At 39.1% G+C, this 25,013-nt stretch overlaps 1 protein-coding gene across 3 annotated transcripts in view; it reads left to right on the forward strand.

Annotated features, from left to right (window-relative positions):
* The window catches only part of LOC149265076 (vacuolar protein sorting-associated protein 52 A-like), a 354,902-nt gene that overhangs the window by 164,260 nt on the left and 165,629 nt on the right, over positions 1-25,013 (forward strand). For all 3 annotated transcript variants that reach the window (XM_089429125.1, XM_089429130.1, XM_089429133.1), the window contains 4 exons: positions 4,636-4,719; positions 14,038-14,118; positions 14,442-14,585; positions 14,818-14,909. In XM_089429125.1, the coding sequence (XP_089285251.1) occupies positions 4,636-4,719; positions 14,038-14,118; positions 14,442-14,585; positions 14,818-14,909 (401 nt within the window). The remainder of the gene's footprint in view (positions 1-4,635; positions 4,720-14,037; positions 14,119-14,441; positions 14,586-14,817; positions 14,910-25,013) is intronic.

Here is a 25,013-nt window from a genome sequence, read left to right on the forward strand (position 1 = left end):
GAAAAATGGATTGTTCTTGGCAACGCTGAAAGGAATATCACTCCAAAGAAGAAACTTTCCCAACAACTTGTCAACTTCTTCCTTCTCCCTTTTTTTAATAACTGATGAGATAGATGGTTGTGCACCAGGTGTGGTTCTAGGAACAAAAAATGATGAGGTAGCTACAGGGTTGGGTGTAGATGCTGATGGTGAAGTAGAACCAGTACCAATCTCACGGTCACCTCTGAATCCCAACATTCTACTCCTTGTTATTTGACTCTACAAAGCTACCTTGGACAATTTGGTTGTCTTTATTTCTTCCAATGATTTGAGGGCTCTTCGGATGATTTCTGGATTTGTATTTGAGCAAGGCCCTACCTCATGTCCAAGAACTTGTGCAAGGTGATACTTCAATCTGTATACCCCTTGTCATATGATGCCCACATAACTGGCAAGTCAAATTTGATCTGTAATACCCCTCCATCAGGTTCACCAAATTCCCATTGAGGGCCCGATTTTCTTGGCATGTTTGTAACTTTGTTGAAACTTGAGTTTTGATGTAAGATTGAAGTTTGAACCTAGGGCACAAGAAGAATTGCAAGTTAAACAAATGAAATTAAAATTTACATGCAACATTTTGAATTTTTGACCAAAAAAAGACTCTCAACTCAATGCAACAATAATGGCAAAAATACACATTCAAACCCAAGCAAAAATGATGGAAAAAAATTAGGGCACAAGAAGAAATTAAACAAATAAAATTAACAATCAAAATTTTGCATTTTTGACAAAAAAACCCTCTCCACTAAATGCAACAAAAATGACAAAAAAACACACTCAAATCCAAACAAATATCATGGAAAATAAGTGGGTGATAGAAACCAAAGGAAAAACAAGAAAAAAACTAAAAAAAATGGCCACATTTGATGCCCATACCTGAAAACCATGCTTTGCTGAATAAACTTGGTCCAAGATTGATTTTGTTTTCTTGGGATGCTCAATTCCTTCACTTTTGTCCTCTCTTGCCCTTGTAGGTGAGTTATCCTCCTCCTTAGCTCTCACTCTTGCCCTCTGTCTGCAAAATGAGCAAAAAAAAAAACTAAATTTAACCTTTAAAAACGCGCTATTTTACGCCCCCACAATTTTTTTGGATTGACTCGTGATTTTTTCACAATTTTTTCAAGTTCAAAAAATTGCCGATATAAACGGATGATAAAATCGGTTGTAGGAAAAATTTGCGATTTTTTGAAAACATCGCGATCAACGCTCATCTCCCTAGGTTAAGAGGGAGCCTGAATGAAATAAATCCCCCTAAGTTGAAAGGGAGGTCATATCATAGTCATGATGGATACCTTGATAAAAGAAGTTGGAGAATGCTTGAACGATTGCTGAGATAAGAAAAGCCGTATCAATTTGTGGAATATGTTGCTGCATGAGAAGTAGGAAAGGAAGCTGTATGGTTGACGAATCTTCTATCAAGATTCATTGGCAAAACTCTAAGTCCTACTATGAAAGTTGAGAAGCAGCATCAAGTTGTCTGGAAAACCTCGGAGGTTTGTATCTATTTATGTACATTTGAAAGTTTGTTACTAATTGGGGTTGTGTTTGAATAGGTAAAATCTCTCGAAGGTTGGATAACATGTTTTACATGCTTAGAGTTGTCGATCAATTTGATTGGAGAGATTTGTTGCTGATTTGTTTAATCGGGAGGATTTGTTACCGATTGGAATAATCGGGAAGTTGAGGCTTTGTGTGTGAAACATTGCCTAGGAGGACATCTGACCGACACTATGTGTTGGTGTCTAGTTCTTGAAGTAGGGAGGGTGGCGTTGGTCATGGAGCTTTGACCTCGGATACGCACCTAGATCCTTGGGTTGATGGTTAGTAAGTAAGCCTGATGGTACCTAGAGAGGTTGAAAGCTTTAGTCCATATTAGTCCCACTTGGATAGATTGCCCTGGTCAGGAATCTAGTCCATGGCATTGCGGTGCCTAAAATTCTTCATGGTTCATGTGTTCTGAGATCTTCCTTGTACTTGCACTGATGAATACCTCCCTGGTTAAGAGGGAGTGTTGAAATATGTAACTAGGTTTGGTCTTCATAAATGTATTTGAGATGTACTTATCAAAAGAATGAAGAAAATATTATTATTATTATTATTATTATTATTACGACTTATTAAAGCATGAGTTTCATGCTTGGGTCATCATGTTTTAGGTCAAAGTCCCCATTGAGGACTTCTAGGATTTATTCTGAGTCATTAGAGTCATCGTACGTTAAAAGAGACCCTACTTGGGCTTTCGAATCATGTAAAAATAATTATTTTGAGTAAAAAATGAGTTTAGTATTCTCCACACCAAGTCGGCCTCAAGAGGATCAAGTCGGCCTTAAGACAAGTAATTCAACCTCCCTAGAAGGCTATAAATGCAAGGCAATTCGAATTCATTTGCAGCGTCTCACTCTCTCACATATAGTCGATTTCTGAAGTTGGAAGTTGGAAAAGTGCGAAGTTGGCAAAGGGATAGAAAAAGCGCTGGAAAGAAGTGCGAGTTTTTGGAAGGAGATAGAAGACCTCAAGATCGAAATTTTGGGATAAATCTCACTCAGTTCTGAGGTGTATCAAGGGAGATCGAAGTTTTTCTAGTTTGGTTGAAATTGTTGCTGCCATTGATGCTGGGTCGAAGCTGCAGCTGATGTTGCTAGGTTGAAGTTTCTTTGGAAGGACTATCATTTGCAAGAAGGATTGAGGGCTGACTTGGTGTGGAGGAAGTCTCTGTCTGGGTCTAGAGTCTTGGATTATCTCGAGAAACTATTGAAGGAAGAATTGTTGACTGGGTTTTCCCCTAGATAGGGGTTTTGCCCTGGCTGTTCGCCTACATCTGTTGTCCTTGTGTTATTGTTTTGGTAATTGCTTGATGAACTAAAAGATAAAAGAAGAACATAAAGATAAAAGAATCACAAGTAATTATCTATATAAGAAAATCTTTTTGCCTTTCTGATTTTCTAACACTGTTTGATCCGGTTCCTGATCAGAACCTGGTTTGATAGGTGGACTGGTTAAAACTTGGTTCCGGTTTTTAAAACTATGCATCCAATTGCCTACTATTTGAAGATTGTGTTCCTTATGAAGCTCAACTACAACACTTATTACAAGGAATTCTATAGATTGTTCCAACTTCCAAGCACTCAAGCAATGATGGCACTGCACCCTTGGTAAGGATACTATTCCCTATACAGATCACCTACAACAACATTTGGTTATTTATTATAAAAGGGACAGCTCCACCATGGAGGCTGATTTACTTAGAAGAGCCCTTGCGAAGGTCCTTCCCATCTTGGATGTGTGATATGTGCAATATATGAAGAATGGAAGGACATGTATTCCGCTAACCCATATTTTCCTTCCATCATGGAATTCATCATGCAGCTCACAGTGGTTAATTAGATCCCCTTCCTAGACTATACACTTTGGAATGGCTTGGTGTACAAGCTGAATCAGCTTTGTATTCCAATGCAGTCAGCATGCCTTGTTTTGAAGGAGGATCACTCTTCATCATATGGAGGGAACTTTGGTGTGCAAAAAAATCTTGCTGCATTTACAATGGTACTTCATTGGGCCTTCCATGAGGGAACACATGAAAGATTACATCAGAAGGTGTTCACAATGCAGCCAAGTGATGATTATATCAACATTTCAGGATCACTAGAAATTGAATCATTAAAAGTCCATCTTGTTCATAGGATGTCATGTAACTACAACTCAAAATATGTTCGAAGGATGAAAGTTATGGGCTTGATTAGTAATAAATTATATCAGCTAATGCAACAACAATAATAATAATGATAGATAGATATAAGAAAGGGTATAACCTTTTGTGGCAAGGTATGAAGGATTATATGTAATCCTCGAGTAAACATTATAAAAATCAGTTTGTTATGGAACAAAATATATTTTTGGTTTAGTCTGTCACATCCTTGTCTCTTGTTTTTTTAGTTTCACATTTCCTATGCTTATCACAACATAGAAGAGTAATGAATGAATGCCTTTTTGGTAGGCTTCTCAGTTTGACCCTCCTTTTGGCACCTACTGCACTGTAACTCCTTTTCTGATTCTCGTTTTGGTTGGAGTTGGAAGCCATACTTTTGAGCCCTGGCTTTGGATCCATGAAATGACTTAATACAGTTTAACTATGTTTGAACACCCAATCTGCACTTGAAGACTCTCTTACAAAAGTTATCTACGAGTTCTTTTATTTTGCTCATTGACACAAAAGGTAATAAAATAAACAAATCTCTGCATCTGATATTGCCAGTCCATACATTTGAATATATGATTTTATATGCCGATCCAATCATTATGCAATCTCTATGGACATGGATGTGCATGCTCCTATAATTTCCTCAATTTGTAAGCTGAATGATAAGTTCCTTATTGTTCAGGTTTACTGTTGCAAAAAGAACGAAGAGAATGTATTGCATTGTTTTCTGTGGACTTGAATGACAGCAAGACACAGGGCACGATAAAATTTAAATTTACACTCATAGGATGCTGTGCAGTATTGAACCACTGATACCCTATTCCCATTCTAGTCATTTTTTTGGATGCTCTTTCTTTAATATGGTTACCTAATGTTTGAAAGTGTGTTTGTTTGTGCAGGTTGAGATAGGATCAATTAGCTCAGAAATCAAGACACTTCAGGAGAAATCCATGGGCATGGGCTTGAAGCTGAAAAATCGGAGGGTATGCTATTTGTATTTGAGAAATTAACATACTTTGATCTTCATAACTAATTATTCAGTTGTCATTCTTTCTTATAATATTATAATCTTGTTCTTGTAATCTTGGTATTGTTGCAACCATACTGAATAACAGGGTGGAGGTATATAAACTTTGCTTTGGTTTTGGGCAAACCTTGATGGAAGAATTTTTTACAGAAAACTGACTGAGAACCTTGAGAATGGAAGAATGTTACACAAGTGGTGATTTTAAATGAATGTACTTTAAAAGTTTTCTCTTGATTTAGATGAACATACATGTAGAAATGTAACTAATCTACAACAGTCAATAAGCACCTTGGCAACAACCCTTTTATGATATTAATAATTAAGCTAACATTTCATCCTAGATGTGAACTACCTCCCATAGAGGTGTACATGGTTGATGTTTGTAGCTCGGGCAGGTACTTCTGCACTGGCCTAAGTGTCTAGGCATGTAGAAGTTGCCCAAAGTCTCCTTAGGACACTTGCTCAAGTGTGAGTAAGTTGCTAATGTAATATAGCCTAAGTTTAACTTAGGAAAAACACATAATTAATTATGTTGGCTAAATGAGGTAAAGAAACCTAGGAAAAGTCTCAGTCGTTGATCTTAAGTGAGGTGAGATATAATCTCGGTTGTCAATCACTTTGGAGATTAGGGTTAGGCATTTAGCTCAATGTAAAGTTATAAAGCAAGGCTAAGGAGGGGAGAAAGACGCGCCGTGCAATGACACTAGCCATTGACAAAGGGATTTCCTCAAGTGAGGAGTGTCATACTCAAGTGTGTTGGGTTTCAGGAAGTGTAGAAGTGCAGCATTGGAGATCCAAATCAGCCAAGGAGATCGGGGACAGATCTAAGGCATGATCTGTTGGATCAGATCTAGTGTATGTTGTAACTGTAATTTTCTTAGTTGGGTCATTATCCTATGACAGGGGCCCAAGTAGGTTTTGAGTTATCAATGAAGTAGCATTGATTGGGCAGAATTTGTTTGTGCCACTTGTGATTGAGATTGGTGTATTTTTTGCTTCTGCTGGAAGTGTTAAGAACTTAGTCATGCATTTATTTAGTAGATTTGCAATTTACTAGGTTAATAAATTGTTGAGTGACAGTTTCAGGGAAATTTAACATACATCAATGACTAAGTTGCTTGATAAGTGGAAACATGTTGAATGCTCGGGAACGTGACTCCACCAAAATGGGTATGTGGGGGAAACATGGAATATAGGAAACACAAAAAATAAAGATATATAGTTTTTTTGTTTGTTAAATAACACACTATCTTGCAGCAAAATAAGGAAGAAAATAAGAATGATACACATAAATGACAATTTAGAAGGAAGCCCATGTCTATATTAGCTCTTGTAGATGCTTACATGATGCAAGATCCTATAGCTTGGTGGTGTTGACCAATGCCAATCCCATGCCCTTACACATGATATAATCTGGTGGAAATGCTACAATTTTTCCAACCCTAAAATTTTGGAAACTATCAATGTGCCGAATTGTGAATGTGATATGAAATTCTACTTTTTACACATGAAGTTTGTTGAGGTTGGAACCACTCTCAAACATCCTAAAATGGGTACGTGGGGGAAACATGGAATATAGGAAACACAAAAAATAAAGATATATAGGTTTTTTTTGTTAAATAACACACTATCTTGCAGCAAAATAAGGAAGAAAATAAGAATGATACACATAAATGACAATTTAGAAGGAAACCCATGTCTATATTAGCTCTTGTAGATGCTTACATGATGAAAGATCCTATAGCTTAGTGGTGCTGACCAATGCCAATCCCATGCCCTTACACATGATATAATCTGGTGGAAATGCTACAATTTATCCAACCCTAAAATTTTGGAAACTATCGATGTGACGAATTGTGAATGTGATATAAAATTCTACTTTTTACACATGAAGTTTGTTGAGGTTGGAACCACTCTCAAACGTCCTAAAATAATTAATGGTAATGTTAAAAATTTAAGTAAACGTTGGCATTCTCCTTTAGCTTACATTTTTTTGGCATTCTCCTTTATCTTACGTTTTCTATCCCGTTAATAATTTAATATATTACCAGTAATTACCAAGGTGACAAACTCTTGACATCCCAATCCTCGATCTCTATTTTAATTTGAAGGGTCATTGGCGTAAACAGGGAGATACTTTCCTATGGGTCCATGCCCCTCTTGGTGTTAATTTTTCTGAGGGCTGAATTGTTCTTTGCTTTGATAATTTCATTTATATACCTTTCATCATTTACATATTCATTCTCCTCATAACATCATTAGCAACATATGCAATTATATAGAAAGAACAACATCATCCAGACAACGACTTAACTACTCTTCGCTGTTACAAGAAGAGGCTTAGAAGACGTCACATGCCTCAGGATGGTGGATTGTGTAAATTCGCTGCCATAAACAAAGCTCCAATGAACTCGCTGTCATAATAAACTTTTGTACAGTTACCTCACTGTCTCAGGGAGGATGTTCTAGAGAATTTCGTTGGCACAGAGTCATGCAATGCCAACTCGCTGCTTCCTTCAAGATGTTCCTGCTCTAGAATAGACCTTCACTGCTTCCAGAATTGTAATTCAAGCCTTAGAGAAATTCATTGCCACAGGAAGATAACCAATAGCCATAATTTATTGCCCAGACCAATAACCTTATGCCCAAGACAGAAAGAGAAAGAAAGAGCTGTCAACTACGGTGGAATCTTTCACCACTGAAATTGACAAAGAAAAAGGGGTCTTAAAACCCTTAGAGCAATGCTCAAAACATAATGATTTGATCCACCATGGTGATCCAAAATGAATGCAAGCCCCCTTTATTTATAGACTTTCTTGAGGGGTTTCATTTTCTTAATTGGTTGTTTGTCTTACTCAAAGCCCCAGATTTGGGTTTTTTTTGCCCAACTTACCCAAAACTTGCCCAAATACCCATGATGAAGGGTGCATCATACCCATACAGAGCCTTGAAGGGTGTCATTCTAATGGATAGGTGGTGGGGGATGTTGTAGCAATGCTCCCCATGATATAACCACTTGATCCATGCCTTCTGCTGACCTGTCACATAGTTGCGCAAATACCTTTAAATCCATTTATTCACAATTTCGTTGGGTCGTAAATTTGCGGGTGATAGTTGGTACTAGGGGTCAATTCAGTTCCAACTAGTTAGAAGCTCATGCCAGAATGCCCCCATAAATCTACTATCATGATTGCCCACCGTGTTCTTCGACAACCCTTGTAGTCTGAAGACTTCTTTGAAGAAGAGTTCTGCCACTTGTTTGGCCGAGTAATTTGCTGAGATATCAAAGAAATGTGTGAATTTAGTCAATCTGTCTACCATTGTGTAAATGCAATCCTTCCCGTCCGCCTTGGGTAATCCTTTGATAAATCCCATCGATATGCTTTCCCATTTTTGTTCTGGAATGGGTAGAGGTTGGAGAAGACCTGTTGGAGGTGTATGCTCAACCTTATTTTGCTGACATGTCATACATTCCTTGATGTACTTCATTACATCTTCCGTGAGTCCCTTCCATGAGAATTGCTCTCGGTTTTGTCGGTATGTCTTGAACAACCCTTGGTATCTGATTGAGGGAATATCACGTGTAACCTTCATAATTTTCTCCTTAAGTGTAGATTCGGGAACTAGATATATCCTATCTTTATAGTAGATGACGTCGTCGATTATTTTGTACCTATTATGTTGGATAATCCCATTGAAAAGTGTGCAAGCAAACTGGTTCTTAGCATATTCGGCGAAGAGGTGTGCCTTCCAATCTTCCGTGAGCTCCATGAGGGTGCACGCTGTGGGTTTCCTGGAGAGTGCATCGACCACCACGTTTTTCTTTCCTTTCACATATTCAATGTCGAAATCGTAAGCTTGAATTTTGCTTACCCCTTTCTGTTGTCGTTCATTCAGGTCCCTTTGTCCCAAGAAATGTCGCAGTCTCTTGTGGTCAGTCCAAACAACAACTTGATTACCCACCAGATACTGTCTGAACTTCGCCAATGTGGGCATGATGGTTAACTTCTCTTTGTCATATATAGAGTAAAGCTTTTCTGTATCTTTTAGCTTTTGACTTTTGAATGTGATTAATTGACCTTTTTGCATTATGACGACTCCTATTCTTTCTCTGGACATACCACACTCCAATACAAATGGTTGGCCAAAATTAGGAAGGGCTAGTATTGGGCATAAGCTCATTATTTCTTTGAGCTTGTTGAATGCCTGGTCAACTGCTTCTGTCCACCTGAATGCCCCCTTTTTTGTCAAATTTGTCAGGGGCGCACTTAACTGCGAGAATCCCTTAACGGATCATTAATAATAACTACAGAGCCCAAGAAATGCTCATAACTCTATGAGTGTCTTAGGTGTAGGCCAATCCACTATTGCTTGGATCTTCTCCTGGTGGACCTGTACCCTCTAAGCGTTGATCATATGCCCTAAATAAAGAATCTTTGTGAACCCAAACTCGTATTTTGATACCTTGGCATAAAGCGACTGTTCCTGCATGATACTCAAAATCTAATCCAAGTGTGCCAAGTGATCGTCCCACGTCTTACTGTAGATGAGGAGGTCATAAAAAAACACCAACAAAACCTTCCTTAACTACCTATTGAAAATGCCATTCATGCATGATTGAAACGTGGCGGGGGGGTTGATTGGCCCAAATGGCATGACCAGAAATTCAAAGTGTCCATAATAGCAGCGGAATGCTGTTTTGGGCATGTCTTCCTCCCAAACTCGAATTTGGTGATATCCGAGCCGTAGGTTGATCTTAGAGAAATATGCTGCTCCATGTAGCTCATCTAGTAATCCATCAATTCGAGGGATGGGGTACCTGTTTTTGATGGAATTCTTATTTAGTGCCCGGTAGTCAATGCACATTCTCCATGTGCCATCCTTTTTCTTTACCAAAACCACAGATGATGCGAATGGGCTTGAGCTGGGTCAGATATGTCCCATGGCCAACAATTCCTGGATTGTCTTTTCTATCTCATCCTTGAACTTCTTCGGATGGCGATAGGGCGTGGTTATCATAGGTTTAGTTCATTCCTCCAACTCAATTGTGTGCTCAAACCCTCTTTTGGGTGGAAATCCTAGGTGAATGTCGTCAAACACCTGGTTGTGTTTGTCCAAAACTTGCTGAATGTTTGTTGCATACTGCGGTTTGGTCTCACAAGGGGCCTTTTGACTTATGATTCTGTTGTTTGTTGCATAAGCTATATCACCATGCGTGAATATTGTTTCCATTCTTTTAGCTGAGACAACCTGGGGACTGCCATTCGCCATGCCCCTCAAGAGTACCTTGTTGCCATTTGGAGCTTTAAATTCCATTTCCAGAGCTTGGTAATCCATTGTATGTTTTCCCAACGAATATAGCTATTGAACCCCCAAAACCATATTGAGATTGACCAGGTCAATCACATAAAAATCACTAGTAAAAGTATAATTTCTGAGAGTCACACTCAAACCTAGAATCATTCAGGTGCATTCCAAGTTGTATCCATCCGCAACTATCACATCCAGACCCTCAAATTCTTCCATAGGGAGCCCTCTTCTGGCCACTAGTGCGACGTCGATAAAATTATGTGTGGTGCCTCCATTAATCAATGTTGTGATACACTACCCTTTGACAACTCCCTTTACTCTAAAAGTGTAATATTTGGGCGTGCCAGAAAGGGTTGCAATCTTAACCTATGGTCGGGGCTTCTTTCCTCTGCTAGTCTGCTCTTCTACTTTTGCTTTTTCTTGGGGTGGCTCTTCCTTCGGATTGCTAGGTTCTTCTTTAACTTCCTTCTACATTGGCCCTTCCTCAACTTGTGTAGTGGTTTCTTCCTCTTCTTCCTCATCATCAAATGCTACTTCTGTGTAGTGAATTTTTCCTTTTCCCATGCAACGATGCCCTGGTTCCCATGGGTTCTTGCAGGTGAAACAAAGCTTCTTCCGCCTGAGCTTGCTTCAGGTCTCATCATCTAACCTGTCTCTTTGGTTCCAATCTCGTTGGGGAGGCTTCCTTTCTTTATCCTTGAGAGGAATGGAATGTTTGGTTGGAACCTTAGATGTGGTTGATGCTTTATCCTTGAGAGGAATGGAATGTTTGGTTGGAACCTTAGATGTGGTTGATGCTTTGCTCATATCTCGAGCCTTCTTCACTGCTTCTTGGAAAGTAGTGGGGTTGAATGCTCCGACCCAACCTTGTAGAGGTTCAACGAATGCTTCTATGAAGAGCATGGTTAACCTCTCTTACGATTATCTATTACCATTACTACTATTCACTCAAATTATGGGTATGTGTTTAATCTAGGATCCAGTGCTGTCACCTGGACTAGTAAGAAACAGTAGGCAGTGGCTCTCTCCTCAACAGAAGCAGAGTATCGGGGAGCAGTTAAGGCATCTTGTGAGGCAGTTTGGCTTCGATGTATGCTTGCGGATATGCATGTTTTTCAGACAGGTCCTACTCCCTTGTTCTGTGATAATTAGGGAGTGCTCAAACTTGCCAAGAATCCAGTCTTTCATGAACGAACAAAGCATGTAGAAACCCATTGTCACTACATTCGCCAGCTTGTTGAAGACGGATCCGTTCAGTTGCGATATGTTCCCACAACGGAGTAGCCCGCCGACATCTTCACTAAGCCTCTTGGTCCTGATAAGTTTGTAAAATTCAGAGGGTCTATCGGTGTTGTAAATAGATTGAGCATTAAGGGAGGGTATTAGAATAATGCTATTTAGTGTTTAATGCTCATTCTCATTTGCTGTTTCTATTTTTATCTTTTTAGCAGTTTCTTAGAAGAAACTGGTTGTTTCTATTTCCTAATAGAAACTTGATGTTTCTATTTCTGTAAATATCTCTGTATTACTTATTGAGCTTCATTTGCTCATGTAAATCAATTCAATTCATTCATTGATTACTCCGGATCCCCGGAGGAGCACCAATAGTGCAATTAACAAATTAGTTCATGGATATCCTATAGTTAGGCTCATATTATATAGAGTATTGCTCATTAGTTTCTTCCTCACAACCTTAGATGCTATGAGCATTGTTGCAAATATTGTGTTAGCGAATATATTGTTGAGGGTCGATAATATAACTTATCAGGAGATATCAAGGACAATATAAAAAAATATCAACAAACTTAAGAAAAATAAAAAATCATTCATCAGAAAGTCTTTGAAAAATATTGTAATTTGAATATATCATGGTATAGTAAGGCAATATTATCATTGTTTTGGAAATCTCATGATATATTGTGAGATCGATGATAACACCACGATATTTGCGACACTTTTAGGAGAGATAGGCTCCCTCGCCCTTGTGCTATTCCTTGGATTGGGAAGCCAAGCTCCCTTGGCCTTTGATTACTCGAGATGATATTATTTGATAATACGTTGCCCCCTGTTATCATAATAAGCTTTGTTTTTAAAGGTTTTTTATTTTTTTTTTTTGTTTTTTTTTCTTGTCTTGTTTTGTTTGTTTTGTTTTGTTTTGTTTTGTTTTGTTTGTTTTGTTTTGTTTTGTTTGTTTGTTTGTTTGTGTCTTTTTTTTTTTAATTCAGAAAAGGGTGACAGTTTCAGTGCCAATGCTTTTGATGTAATAAACAGGGAAATTTCTGATAGTGGGGCTATCGGAGTTTTAGTGATTCGATAATGTTTTCTGAACAAATTTGCTGACACGGGCTTATCAGTGTTTTCGATAAAATTGGCCAGTTAAAACTTTGTTTTTCCTGTACAACATAGTAATTTCGGGCACGCTTTCCAGACAAATGAGAATGAATTTTATGAAAACAAAAGAGGTTTTTGTCCACAACGGACCCATTTAGAAAAACCTCTCTCGGTTTTCTAATAGGTGTTACGGTTTGAAATATTCGAAGGGATATTTGAAAGGTTGTTTTTTAGGATTTTGCAATCCTGTTTTAGTAATTGTTTTCAAAATCATATCCCAGACAAATGAAAACGAATTTTACGAAACTGAAAGAGGTTTTTGTCCACAATGGACCCATTTAGAAAAACCTCTCTCAGTTTTCTAACAATTATCACGGTTTTGGATTTTCGAAGGGATCACTGGACCTTATTTTTCAGGATTTCATGAGGAAAAAGCTCATGGACAGTTGTTGACTTGGATGCCACCTCACCAAATTCGACTTGCTGATCCTTATCTCCAGCCATGACTCCAACAACAACATGATCTTTAGATGCAAATAGGATTAAGAAGTTTTCTATATCCCTGTATTCGATAAAGTACGCTATTATTTTTAGATTTTGTAATTAAGCCTTGCTAGAAACTGGTTTTTAGTTAATTTGTCTTTTCTATAAAGACAAAGACTGTGTAATGAAGAAGGGTTGGCCTTTATTGTAAAAACATTAGCATTCTAGTGTATTTGAGCAGACCTTAAATATATTGCAGTTTTGATGAGCATTTGCAGAAAATTTATGTGTTGTAGTTCCCTGTCAGTTTTCTATGTTATAAAAGCTTTCTTTCATCTATGAAAATGTTAGTATCTGATACTGAGATTCATTGATGCTCCTTTCTCGTATTTATCAACCATTAGTATTTGTTACCTCAATCAACTATAAACTTTGTCTCACTTCAGTTCCTTTTTTTCCAAACTCTCAATTTGTCGAAGGATTTGCTGCTATCATGCTTTTTGTAGCTTGCTCATTATATTTGTAGCATTATTTGTTAGAATTGGACTCCATGCCCAATGGTGTGTTTTGTAAACAACCCAACCAAATTTATCCTATGAACTAAATTTGGCCATAGAACTCAATTGCGAAACTTACTACTACAGTGACCTAGAGTAGTTGAGTTTGAGGGAGAGATCCCTCTCTGGGTTGAAGGGCCAGCTTTCAACCTAAAACAGGTTCGAGGTTACCTTAGGGATTTTCCCGCAACCAGGGTTTTCGCTAAGTGATAGCACCCCCTTTGCAGTGATTGATGACTCTGAGGAGGAGGCTGCTTCTTGGCCACTTCACTTGGCTTTGGTTTCTAGCACCAACAGACCTTTACATCCTTCCTTTGGTACTGAGCATAGACTCATTTTATTTGAGCAATTACAGCATTTTCCTATTTCATCTTCCTTGTACATTTTATTTTAGCTAGCTTCTTAGATTTTATTTGTGTTGTTAATGTTACTTCAGAAGTTGCTTTCACACTACTATATATTTAAACTGAATGTACGTTTCAGTTCCATTGACCTACTTATTGTGGTCATCACTGGAGATTAACAAAATTATCTTGTCATACCTTATAGGATGGTATTAACAATATCAGTTCAATGCTGCATTCGTCTTGCAGGTAGCTGAGCTGAATCTGGCAAGATTTATAGAAGATCTTGTGGTTCCACCAAAGATGATCGACACAATTGTGGATGGAGAGGTAGTCTGTTTCTTTCAAACTGTGGTTGATTAATCTATCAGTGATGCCGTATATATCTATCTATCTTGGCATATTCATTGACTTGATGTTGTAGCACTACACAGTACTGCAGTGCATGGAATATCTGATTTGTGTTCTTTTTGCTTTCAACCAGTGCTGCAATTTCAAGTCAATCACTATGTCCTGACTGATGAGTGGTGTATGTTGTGTGTTGCGGAATGTATGAACAACTGGAGTTTTCATTTTTCCTCCCTGTTAACGAAGGAGCTATTTCAAGTAAGCTGCCATGAGTGATGTCTTCTAATGTTCTAATGTGATTTTAGGTAAATGAAGAATATGTGAGAACGTTGCAAATGCTAAGCAAGAAGTTGAAGTTTATCGAAGTGGATCCAATGGCAAAAACATCTGCAGCATTGAAGGATGTCCAACCTGAATTTGAGAGGCTTCGTCAAAAAGCTATTTCAAAGGTTCGTATATATTGTCAAGATATAATAATAAATATCAAGCATATTCAAACACTCGTTGGAATGATTTCTTCTTCTAAGGCAGGATGAAAAAGTTGACAAGGTTTATCCCATTCTGACATATTTCCACGTAGATTCTGTTTGAAGCTGGATTAGTCTAAGATTCAATGTTTTAACCTTGATTAGACTAAGAACAAGTTCTGAAAAGAACTTTTGTTCACTATGCAATTCACAGGGTTTTGATTTTATAGTCCAAAAGCTTCAAGCTTTGAAGAAGCCAAAAACAAACATCCAGATCTTGCAACAAAATGTTCTTCTTAAATACAAGTAAGTCACTTTGAAGGCCTGCTCTTCTCGTTTGATAGGTATTCACCATAGACATGGTTTTGGATTGTTACAACCTATATCTAATCTCTAAGACGTTAGATTTTAGACAGCTTTGTTGTTTGTGGATGCTACCTGGATTAATACTTTGTATTTTTGTTTGTCCTCAGCCATTTTCTAGGCTTGATGGTTGTGTATATTGCAAGTCACATTTCTATTTGCTAGAAATGATTGTGAAATGCTGTAGATATACTTCAACAATCCATACTTTTCTGTCTAAAATGCCTATGTGGTGTGTTTTTCCCTTCAAATGTTTAATGCAAATTCCTTCTATCCTGTGTTATTGTATTCATTATGTTTTCTCGAGATATGGTGATAAATATTAAAATGCTTTTGCATAGTGCACAAGATTATTTTTAGTATAAAAAAGTAGCCTGCAACAAGCAAAACAACACTATACCTGTTGAGATATTTGGCTAGTCTTCACTTGTGGTTACATGCCAGCCTTCTGCATGGATAGTTAATGCCATTTATATGCCAAATTGTGGGTAGTTATGGGTTGTTACACCCATTATTGGATTATTATCTTTTATTATATTTCAAGGTAGGGTCGGCCTAGTCTTCTCCTTGGTGCTAGCCCCCTAACCCTACTGGAGTGGTATAAATACACCACCTCCCTCATTTGTAATCTCATGTTATTCGTGTGTGTTTATTCATTATTTTGCCCAAGGGAACCTATACTTCCGTTGTGCACTGTCATGAAGTTTTATGTGTTCATCATTAAGGTGCTATTATATTTCAGGTTTATATTACTGGATTGGAATTTGTTGGAGAATTCACTTTAGATCCTCTAACTCGTGATTTATAACATGGTACCAGAGCTAGTGTGATTTTTTCTCTCTATTCAACACTCTTTAAAGACTTTTTCACCAGATCCAAAATTAGGGTTTCAACTTTGTTTCAAGGCAGTTACAGATCTGAAGTTCATGTTTTAAGCAGCCTATTTTTTGGCAGCACCCAGTTTTTAGTGTTTTTTTAACCCTTCTCTTCATCAGTGCACCCCTACTCAGTAGTTTTTTTTCTTGAATTTTTGGTGAATTTGAGATTTCTGCAGTTTGACAGGTAAACATCCTTTCTTTCTCTTTATTTCAAGCACAAATTGCTACAGATCTGCACTGATATTGTGACATCCTGTTGAAATAGAGTATGTGCAATAAAATACAATTTTCTGATATGATAATTACTTCCTAATGATTTTCAAACAATATTTCTTATGTTGAAAATGTAACTAGTTTCGGTCTTCATAATTTTTGTACTCATTTCAATATGTATCCTATGGAACAAACAAGAGAAGAAAAGAAAAGTTATTATTAAAGCATGGGTTTCATGCTCTTTATTGATGGTCTTTTAGGTAAAAGCATGTTCTTCGTGCTTCTAGGGTTTGTTAGGTCTTAGGATTTATTGTCATGAGTCAAAGGAGTCAACATCATGTTTATGAGACCCTTTTGGGAAAAATATAATTGTAAAATGAATTATTTTTGAGTCTAGAAGGTCCTGGAACAAGGTTACTTGGGAACGGGAGCGGAAGCGGGGAGCGTGAAAAAAAGCGGGGAGCGGAAATGGGAGCAGGGAGTGATATTTTCAAAAGATCCCGGGTCGGGAGTGAATTTTTATATAATATATATTTTTATATATTTTGATGCATATATGTCAACAAAAGCATGTAGAATGATGAAATAGATATAAAAAGTTTAAAAACATGGATTAAACCATATAACATCAATCATCTAGAAGTTATAATCTTCATCAACCATGTCCACAAGTTACAAATTCTCATTTATATAGCATGTAAGGGTGCACATAACCAAAATAGCATCGAGTGCAATCCATATCTGAACCGAAAATACATCAACAAATAGGCTCTAAATGGCCTCTAGCATCCAAAAAAATCATGCTACAACAAATAGCTACAGATCATCAAAATCATTGCCTATCTTGGGATCTTTGTCATTAATATCACCCTCTGAGCAATTAACATAAGATAGAAAAAATGTAGCATGTCATGTCAAGATTTTGTTTGAGTGATGGGTACATTTTTAGTAGGGTCATGATAGAGGAGTTCGACAACCAATGTCACTAACATGAAGGTACATAGAGGGCTTGGTGCTTTTGATTAAATACGAGTCCCATACACTAGTACATGAAAAAATTCAATGGAAACATTGCACTCCCACCAATCCTGAAATCCTGAAAAACTGATAACTCTGTTGGATTTTGAGTGAGATCTAAAATTCTACTTTCTCCATATGAAATCCAATGAGGTCGGAACAACCAAAAGAGATCAAGGAGACAAGAGACTAAGCCCACTCTTTCTGCCAAACCCCCCTATCAATCCATACCTAGAAGTATCCATGATAAATAAACCCAATACTCAATTATCAAATGACAAGACATAACTTTAGATTCGGGAGGCCCACCTTCAAACATACGATCAATACAGGTGGGTGAGGGACCACATGGCTGGTTTAGGTGGTAGAGTAATGGCACAAGGAGCTAGGAAGAGGTATCAAGGGGTTGCTGGCTGACGGCTGAGGCTCATCATGGTGAAAATTTTCTCATGGGGATATCACCCACAAAATTGTGGGTAACTTCTGGCTCCAACTGGGACGTGATCTCTCAAAGAAGTGGACTAGGCTGCTCGAACGAGAGGTCACGAGAACTCCAACAATCTCTTGGTCACTGTAGACCTATAATTGGCACATGTCAAAGATCAAAGCCACAGGGCAACATGTTTTTCTCAGTGTCTGATGATCACCCATGCTTAATGTTAGACCATAAACCAACATGCAATCTAATCTATCATGAGAAACATCATATGCGGTTAGTTCTAATGCAAAAATCATCATGCAATGCATCCTACCCTAACATGCACATAGTAATGTTTACTACTAAGTGTAACCATAAAGCCAAGACAACCAACATATCATCACATGAATATACATATGCCTGCCAATATAATTACTCATGTAGCAACCCTCAAATCGAATGTGGACATAGTCACATGGCGGACGAGGCGGGAAAATATGATCTCCATTTGAGGTAGAGGGAGGTCCTCGGAGAAAGAAAACTGGTCATTCTAGAGGTCCAGGGCTCCCCTTCTAGGTACAAAATGGAGGAATGAATGATTACTTTCGAGAACTCCTCATCACAATCACTGCTTGTAATATCATGCTTTGAGGATGTCACATGGTTGTGATGAGAGGGTAACAAAGGGTAAGAGAAAGAAGGAATGCAACAAACAAGTCTCTTAATGTGATGGTCACAACGGGGAGGGGAGGTCGCGGAGTGATCATAATCCCGAGGATGGGTCAAAGGGGATAAGGTATATTCAATGAAGGGTTCCTCCTTGACACCATATTCAGAAAAGGGAAAAGGGGCATGGTCACTCGAGGTGATACCAAAAGGGATGAGGGACTTACTTGAGGAAGACTCAAGGTGATGAACAAGAGGGGAAGGCAAAGGGGAGGGCGAAGTGTCATATTCGATGGGATTTGCTTCTCCGCCATTTAGAGGTTCAAGTGATTTGAATACATAGCCATGAGGTGGGTAGGTGGGAGCCTCATTGCTTTCCTTATTATAAGCATCAAAGATTGGGCCTTCATTAAAAGAAGAGTCAAAGATTTCCATCAAAGATTGTCCTTCTTTATGCAAGAGAAAATAATAATTCTCCTTCCCAAGGGTATCAATGGGTATGTCATCATAAATAACGCTTGAGGGGAAGGGAAGACCAATCTCATCCTCATCCTCCTTGTCGGTGTCATAAATGGGAGCACAATCAAATTTAGGACCAATGATTTCCCATTTCTCCTTTTCAATGTGGAAATAATCTTCAATGTCATTTTTCAAGGGGCTAATGGGATCATCTCTCTCAAGGTTTTCAAAAGAGGATTCATCGGGAGTAATATCCTTGAGAAAGGTAGGGTTGGTCTCAATTTCACTTTCCATAAATTCATCTTTCCCAGCACATGTATCCTCAAAATCATCTTGCCCGTCTTGCAGTCCCAACAAGGACTCATCTTCCTGCTCATCACCGAGGTCCTTGAGGTCATCTTCATCTTGTTTGGTTGACAAGCGGGACCTCTCTTCTTCTCTCTTCTCTTGAAGAACAATGGCTAAGGTATTTGTTACATGATTCTGGTAGTATGCTTCTAGGAGGAGAGCATTAGTAGGGTTCTTTTTATATTCACATTTCATCTTATGAAGCTTCACTTCTTCATCATATAAGCAGGAGAAAACTTCATTAGAATTATATTCCCTTACTACCTCCCTGTATGACCTGCTATATTCATCAATTATTTCTTGTGTGATTTGGAGGCTTTCAGGATCCAACTCTTCGTCATCTTTAGAGGATATGTCTTTCACTTCATTGTTATTCGCATCCAATTCCATAATTGGTATTTTCTCATCATCCTCATCTTCTTGGTCATCTTGGTCATCCAAATCCTCATCTGGTGATGAGCCATATTTCTCCATGATCTTGTGAGACAAGGAATTAATTGCACCAGTATAATAGGAAAGTTCCAAGAAGAGATAATTTGTGGGCCCTTCTTCATGCTCCTTCCTTATGCTGTCGAGGTTTGACCTGCTCTTGTCATAAAAAATGAGTATGAAGTCATCGTTCTTGTCTATTAGATGGTCACAAAACTCATACCACGAATTCAATCTTTCCCATAGGTCTTGTTCTTCTTCGGGGTTAATGTCGTGGATACTTTCTTCAACCATTTTTCATGATCTTGCATATAATGCGAAAATGGAGTCGCTAGGGTGAATTAAAATGCCTTCACAAATGCCTGCTTCACCCTACAAGCATTGACTTTGAAGTTCAATGAGGAACTAGAACTTCGTTCCTCCAATGGAGTGGCCAATAATGATATGTCAATATGTCGTACGGGGAATAAAACACACATCTCGTCCTCGACAACGGCACCAAAAATGTTACCACTCAAACCAGTAGGGGACCTAAAAGGGGTTCCTAAGAGGGCAACTGCTAGGTTAAGGGCAATGTTGGAGGCTTAGCCCACTGTCACCAATGCTAAGTCTCCCTGCTCTTTACGGACTTTCACTGATGGGAGGAGTCTTGGTAGTATAGGGATCACTTGTAAAGTATATGTCGATGGATAGGTGAGAATGTGACCCTGAAAGCCCTTCGCCATGGATGGAGTGAAGAATGGAACTTGCTTTCTCTTTAAGCAAGGGACTTGGTCCGCCAGAGGTAAGGGTTGAGGAAGAAGGAATAGGCCTATATACGAGGTTCTCAATCTCTATAATCCTTGGGAAAATTGGATTCCCAAATGGTCCTTAACAAATAATCTTTATTTAGAAGTGGGACCACACGGGGCCATGTGGACCTAGTCCAGTTTCGGGGATGGAATGTAGCAACCAATGATGTTCCTATCCTGGACAAGGTGAAGGGAAAGGACCAAACAAGAATATTTACTTCAAAAGGTTGATTTGATCCTATTGAGGTCTAGCCTTGGGGATGCCTAGGCAAAATTCAATCCTAGAGCTAGGGCTTGGGATTCCTGGAGATTCCACAGTTAGAATTGCCTCAAATTTGGAGGAGAGGGAGGGGACCCACCAGCGCAGTAGCCTGTAGGAGATCGAAGTTTTTCCTTGGGTCAATTACCAGGAGATTGATGCCCTAGGTGACCTTTGAGGGCTAGACATGGGAAAAAGTGATTAAAGGTGAAAAAAATGAAGGGGTTGACCATCCTTTTTAGGGATCAGTGCCTAATTCACTTGGGGATATGGAGTCAAGGATGATGATGAGTAAGAACTTGGTTTCTTGATCAAGGAGGCCCAAAAAGTCAGCTTCATCCAATGTTGAGAGAAAGAAAAGTAGAGTGACCTTCAAGCATTTATACTTCAAAGAAAATGATGCAATATTATCGAGACAAATAATCTCTGGGACATTTCATTCATATAACATTGACCCATACATTAAATTAGCTAAAACATGGTCAATTCCACATTTCAATCATGCATCAACTAGCCCTAGTTCTAGCTGTATGCAACAACAAGAATAATAACATCAAACTTTACTTACAATGTTATAGAGTATATCCAACCAACATTTCGTTTACAAGACAAAGCTCCAAGACAAGATAATAGCCCAAATCCATACATCAAAATTCATCCATCTCCAAAAAATATCCTCCAAGGAAAAAATGCGAAGTTCTCTATGATTAGAGAGATCCCAAGTCAAGTGATGATCCAAATGAATGTATCTAACATCAATATATAGCCTCCTAAGGAGTTTGAATTAGCCTGTGGGCCTACATTAGCCCCCAATGATAAAATAATGTGCAAATGATAACTCCTATTGGTGACAAACCCACCTAACTAGCTCACAAATGTAAAGATAAGCCTCACAAGGGGCCAAATAATAGTATGTGCATGTCGTAGGGCCCTCCAAAGGCTCAATAGTATCTTGAAGTACCATATTGAGGAATAAATTCCTTGGAAGATGATGGACAAGGGGGTGGCCCCTTGTTCTCCAAACAACATACCTGTGGTGCTCCCAGTGGGTCTGAGGGCACATCAATGACCCCATGAGGCTCCATATGAATCGGAGATGCTTGTAGATCCTCTATAATGGTCCAAATTGTGGAATGAATGTTGCCATGATATCGTACAAGTGCTGGGACACTTGCCAAGAGTGTGGGGCTCCTGTTGGGGCTTGCTAGGCATAGTGTACCAAGCATATTACCATCATCCCAAAAGTGGATCGCTAGTAGCCTCTGAACATCCATGAAGATCTGTGGAGTGCTGTTTGCTGCTGTGGAGGCCCATGGCTCTCTATGCACACCCTAAATGTCCCAATGTAGACCTCTGGGTGTCAGGATCCTGTATAGGGAAACCAAACCCAAATGGAAACCACTTGCAATCCCACATAAGATCCAATGTGTCCCCTAGTCTTCCAGTACAACCAGTGATTAAAATAATCGGGTAAAAGAGCTTACAAATCATGGATAGCAAAGTGGGCACTTCATAATGGCATGCCCTTCCATAGTGGGCTTTGGCATGTGCTAGTGTCGAAGCTCCAAAGGGGCTTAGCCAAATACCTTATTAGGTGGTTTCAGCCATTAGAGGGGATAGTATGTCCAAGGTACATCCCTCTAATGGCGGTTGTTGATTTGGGGTAGCATCGGATGTGCTCTAGCCATGAAAATTGGTGGAGAGGCTAAAGCACATGAGATCTCCAAGACCCAGAAATGGTTTGGGGAAATTCCACCCAGTTATAGAGATATTAAAATAATTAATATTTTTAATGGGTTCCTAAGTCTAAACTTAGGAAAATAAAAATATTAATGGGTATTAATATAAAACTGGGTGAGAAGGTTTTAAATGACATGGATCAAGCCAAATCTAATCTTAGTTGTTGATTAGAGATTTAATCTCGGTTGTTGAAGACTCAACAAAAAAAGTATAAGAGGAGGCTTGAGGGTCAGTTGGAGATACACCAAGATTGATTAGTTAGTTCGATTTTCTGGAGCAGGGTTTGCTGAGAGAAATCAAACAAGTGATTTGAGTTGCAGTGAGGGGCAGTGAGTGCATAGCAGAGAGGCAGAGATAGTGCCGAAGGACCAACACAGAGGTAGAGGAGGCTACGCATAGCCAACAAGAGCCATGTAGAGGGCCAGAGTGACTGCACAGAGGCTAGCAGGGCCTGCATGGGTGACGCAGAAGGCCAGAGAGCCAGCGGAGAGCAGCAGAACGCTGACGCAGGGGGTTTCAGAGTGATGCAGAGGCCAGGAGGGCTGATGTAGAGCCTCATATATGCGTTGGAGAGATTTTCATGTAGTAGACTTGCTGAATATCTACTTCCGAAGACAGGTATTACTGCCAGATAGATATCTCTGTTGGGTGAGCTAGTTTGGCACCCTAGTTGGACCCAAGAAAGCTGTTTAATAGTAAAACTCTCAGAACTGCTGCACCGGTTTTCCCAAGTTGGGTTTTTCCAAGGACGATTATCCAAAAATAACGGTGTCCCTTTTGTGCTTGTCTATTTCTTTCAGTTGATGATCTGTAGATGATTGACACTGCATTTGTGTTTATTTTCGGTATTTATATGGTTAAATAACTTGTTAAAGAATAAAACAAGTAGGTGAAATAAACAAGATAGTGCAGGAAAATTTCTAACGGGCTTAAAAATTTCAAGAGGGGTGGCAAGTGAGAAATAAGTGAGATGGAATAGGGAACGAGAGAGGCAGTGATGGGCCACAATATGGGGCATAGGAGTAGCTAGATAAGGGGAAAGCCCACACCTGGGTATGTAATGTATAGGAGGGAGCAGTGGTGGTACATAAGGTGCCTCGACCTTGATTTTTCCACCCTCCTTTATATGCCTTTTGCCTTTTATGAATTTTCTTTAATTAACTGATTGGGGCTCAAAGGAAAAGACCATGATGTGTAAGATATAGCAATGATTACCCCCTTCAAGGTAGGGTGGTTCATTGCCCTCGAGTTGTTGGGACAATCATGGGTTCCTGAATGATAAAGTAGGCTCATTTAGGGCCTATGGAACTAGGGCAATGGCCATGGATTAGGGTAGAGCTCATGTATTGGCTTTTTTGCACATGCTAATTATTTTTTCCTGACCATCTTTTGCATTTTGTGGTACAATTTCCTGTTAAATGTGGCCAATTATGGATTTTCTTCTTTTTTTAGCTGCTTCAACCTTCGGGGCATCATTCTAGGCCTGACCCAAGGTGGGGGAAAGGGGATAGAGAGGCTAGCCCTATGTGGACCCAGAATGGGAATGTGGGCCCAGGTGGGAGAAATGATGAATGGGGTATAATGAGTGGGAAGGGAGTAATGTATGCGGGTAAAGGAGCGGGACCATGCACCCAAGGTTGGGGTCTCCCATGTAGTACCACCCTATAACCAAATGGTCAATAAAGGAGATCCCACGGGACTAAGATTCAAGGGTAACAACCAAAAGAGATCAAGGAGACAAGAGTACAAACTAAGCCCACTCTTTCCGCCAAATCCCCCCATCAATCCATACCTAGAAGTATCCATCATAAATAAACCCAATACTCAATTATCAAATGACAAGACATACCTTTAGATTTGGGAGGCTCACCTTCAAATATACGATCAATACAGGTGGGTGAGGGATTACATGGCTGGCTTAAGTGATAGAGAAATGGCACAAGGAACTAGCAGGAGGCACCAAGGGGTTGTTGGTTGCCGGCTGAGCCTCATCATGGAGAAAATTTTCTCCTGGGGATGTCACCCACAAAATGGTGGGTAACAGGTACCTCTAGGGTTTTTGCCTGAGATAACGAGCATTTAGGGTTTGGTGCTGCTTATGACTAGAAGTTCCAGAGTTTGGATTACAAGTTGCTGTCTTGGTTTTTGAGATGCTGATGATGCATAAGTAGAGAATAATGTTCACAGTATTGAGGAGAGTTGTTGTTTCAAACAATTTTGTATTCAGTTGATGAGTAGATAATATTGTCGACAAAGAATAGAGATAAATCATAAGACAAAGTTGTTGAGGTTGTCCAATAGGGTTTGGTGTAGAAGTAGATTTGACTAATGCTATGGTTTGATGTACAAGCAGATTTGATTGACCAGATATTGTATTGCAGGTTTTTTTGTATTGATTTTTGAGAATAGGTGGATCTAATTTGAAAATTGTGAAACTTCGTCCGTTGTGGTGAGTTGAAGGTTGGAGCCTTTAGGGAAAGTAGTAGCTTATTGAACATGGTGGTAGGTGCAAGGCAGAAGAGAGCAGTCTCTTTCATGCTGGACCCTGAAAACACTTTAGGGTGGTAGAGTGGTGCTAGGATAGGTTGGATCCTGCACGGGGTGTTGGAGTGTCTTTCCAGTCGAAGCCAGTAAAATCTAGAGTGTTGGAGTGTCCTTCAGGTCGGAGCATGTAAACTAGGGCGTTGGATTGTCCTTCTAGTTGGAGCTAGTAAAATAGGGCGTTGAAGCTCTTTAAGGTTGGAGCCTATAAACTAGGGGGTTGGGGTCTCCTTTAGTTGATGTTGAAAACTTGGAAGTTGGAGCTTCCTATTGATGTAAATTATTGAA

This window comes from Pinus tabuliformis, chromosome 6 (assembly GCF_031772625.1).
Source record: "Pinus tabuliformis cultivar Carrire ecotype Pingquan chromosome 6, CPIR1, whole genome shotgun sequence".
Lineage (NCBI taxonomy): Eukaryota > Viridiplantae > Streptophyta > Pinopsida > Pinales > Pinaceae > Pinus > Pinus tabuliformis.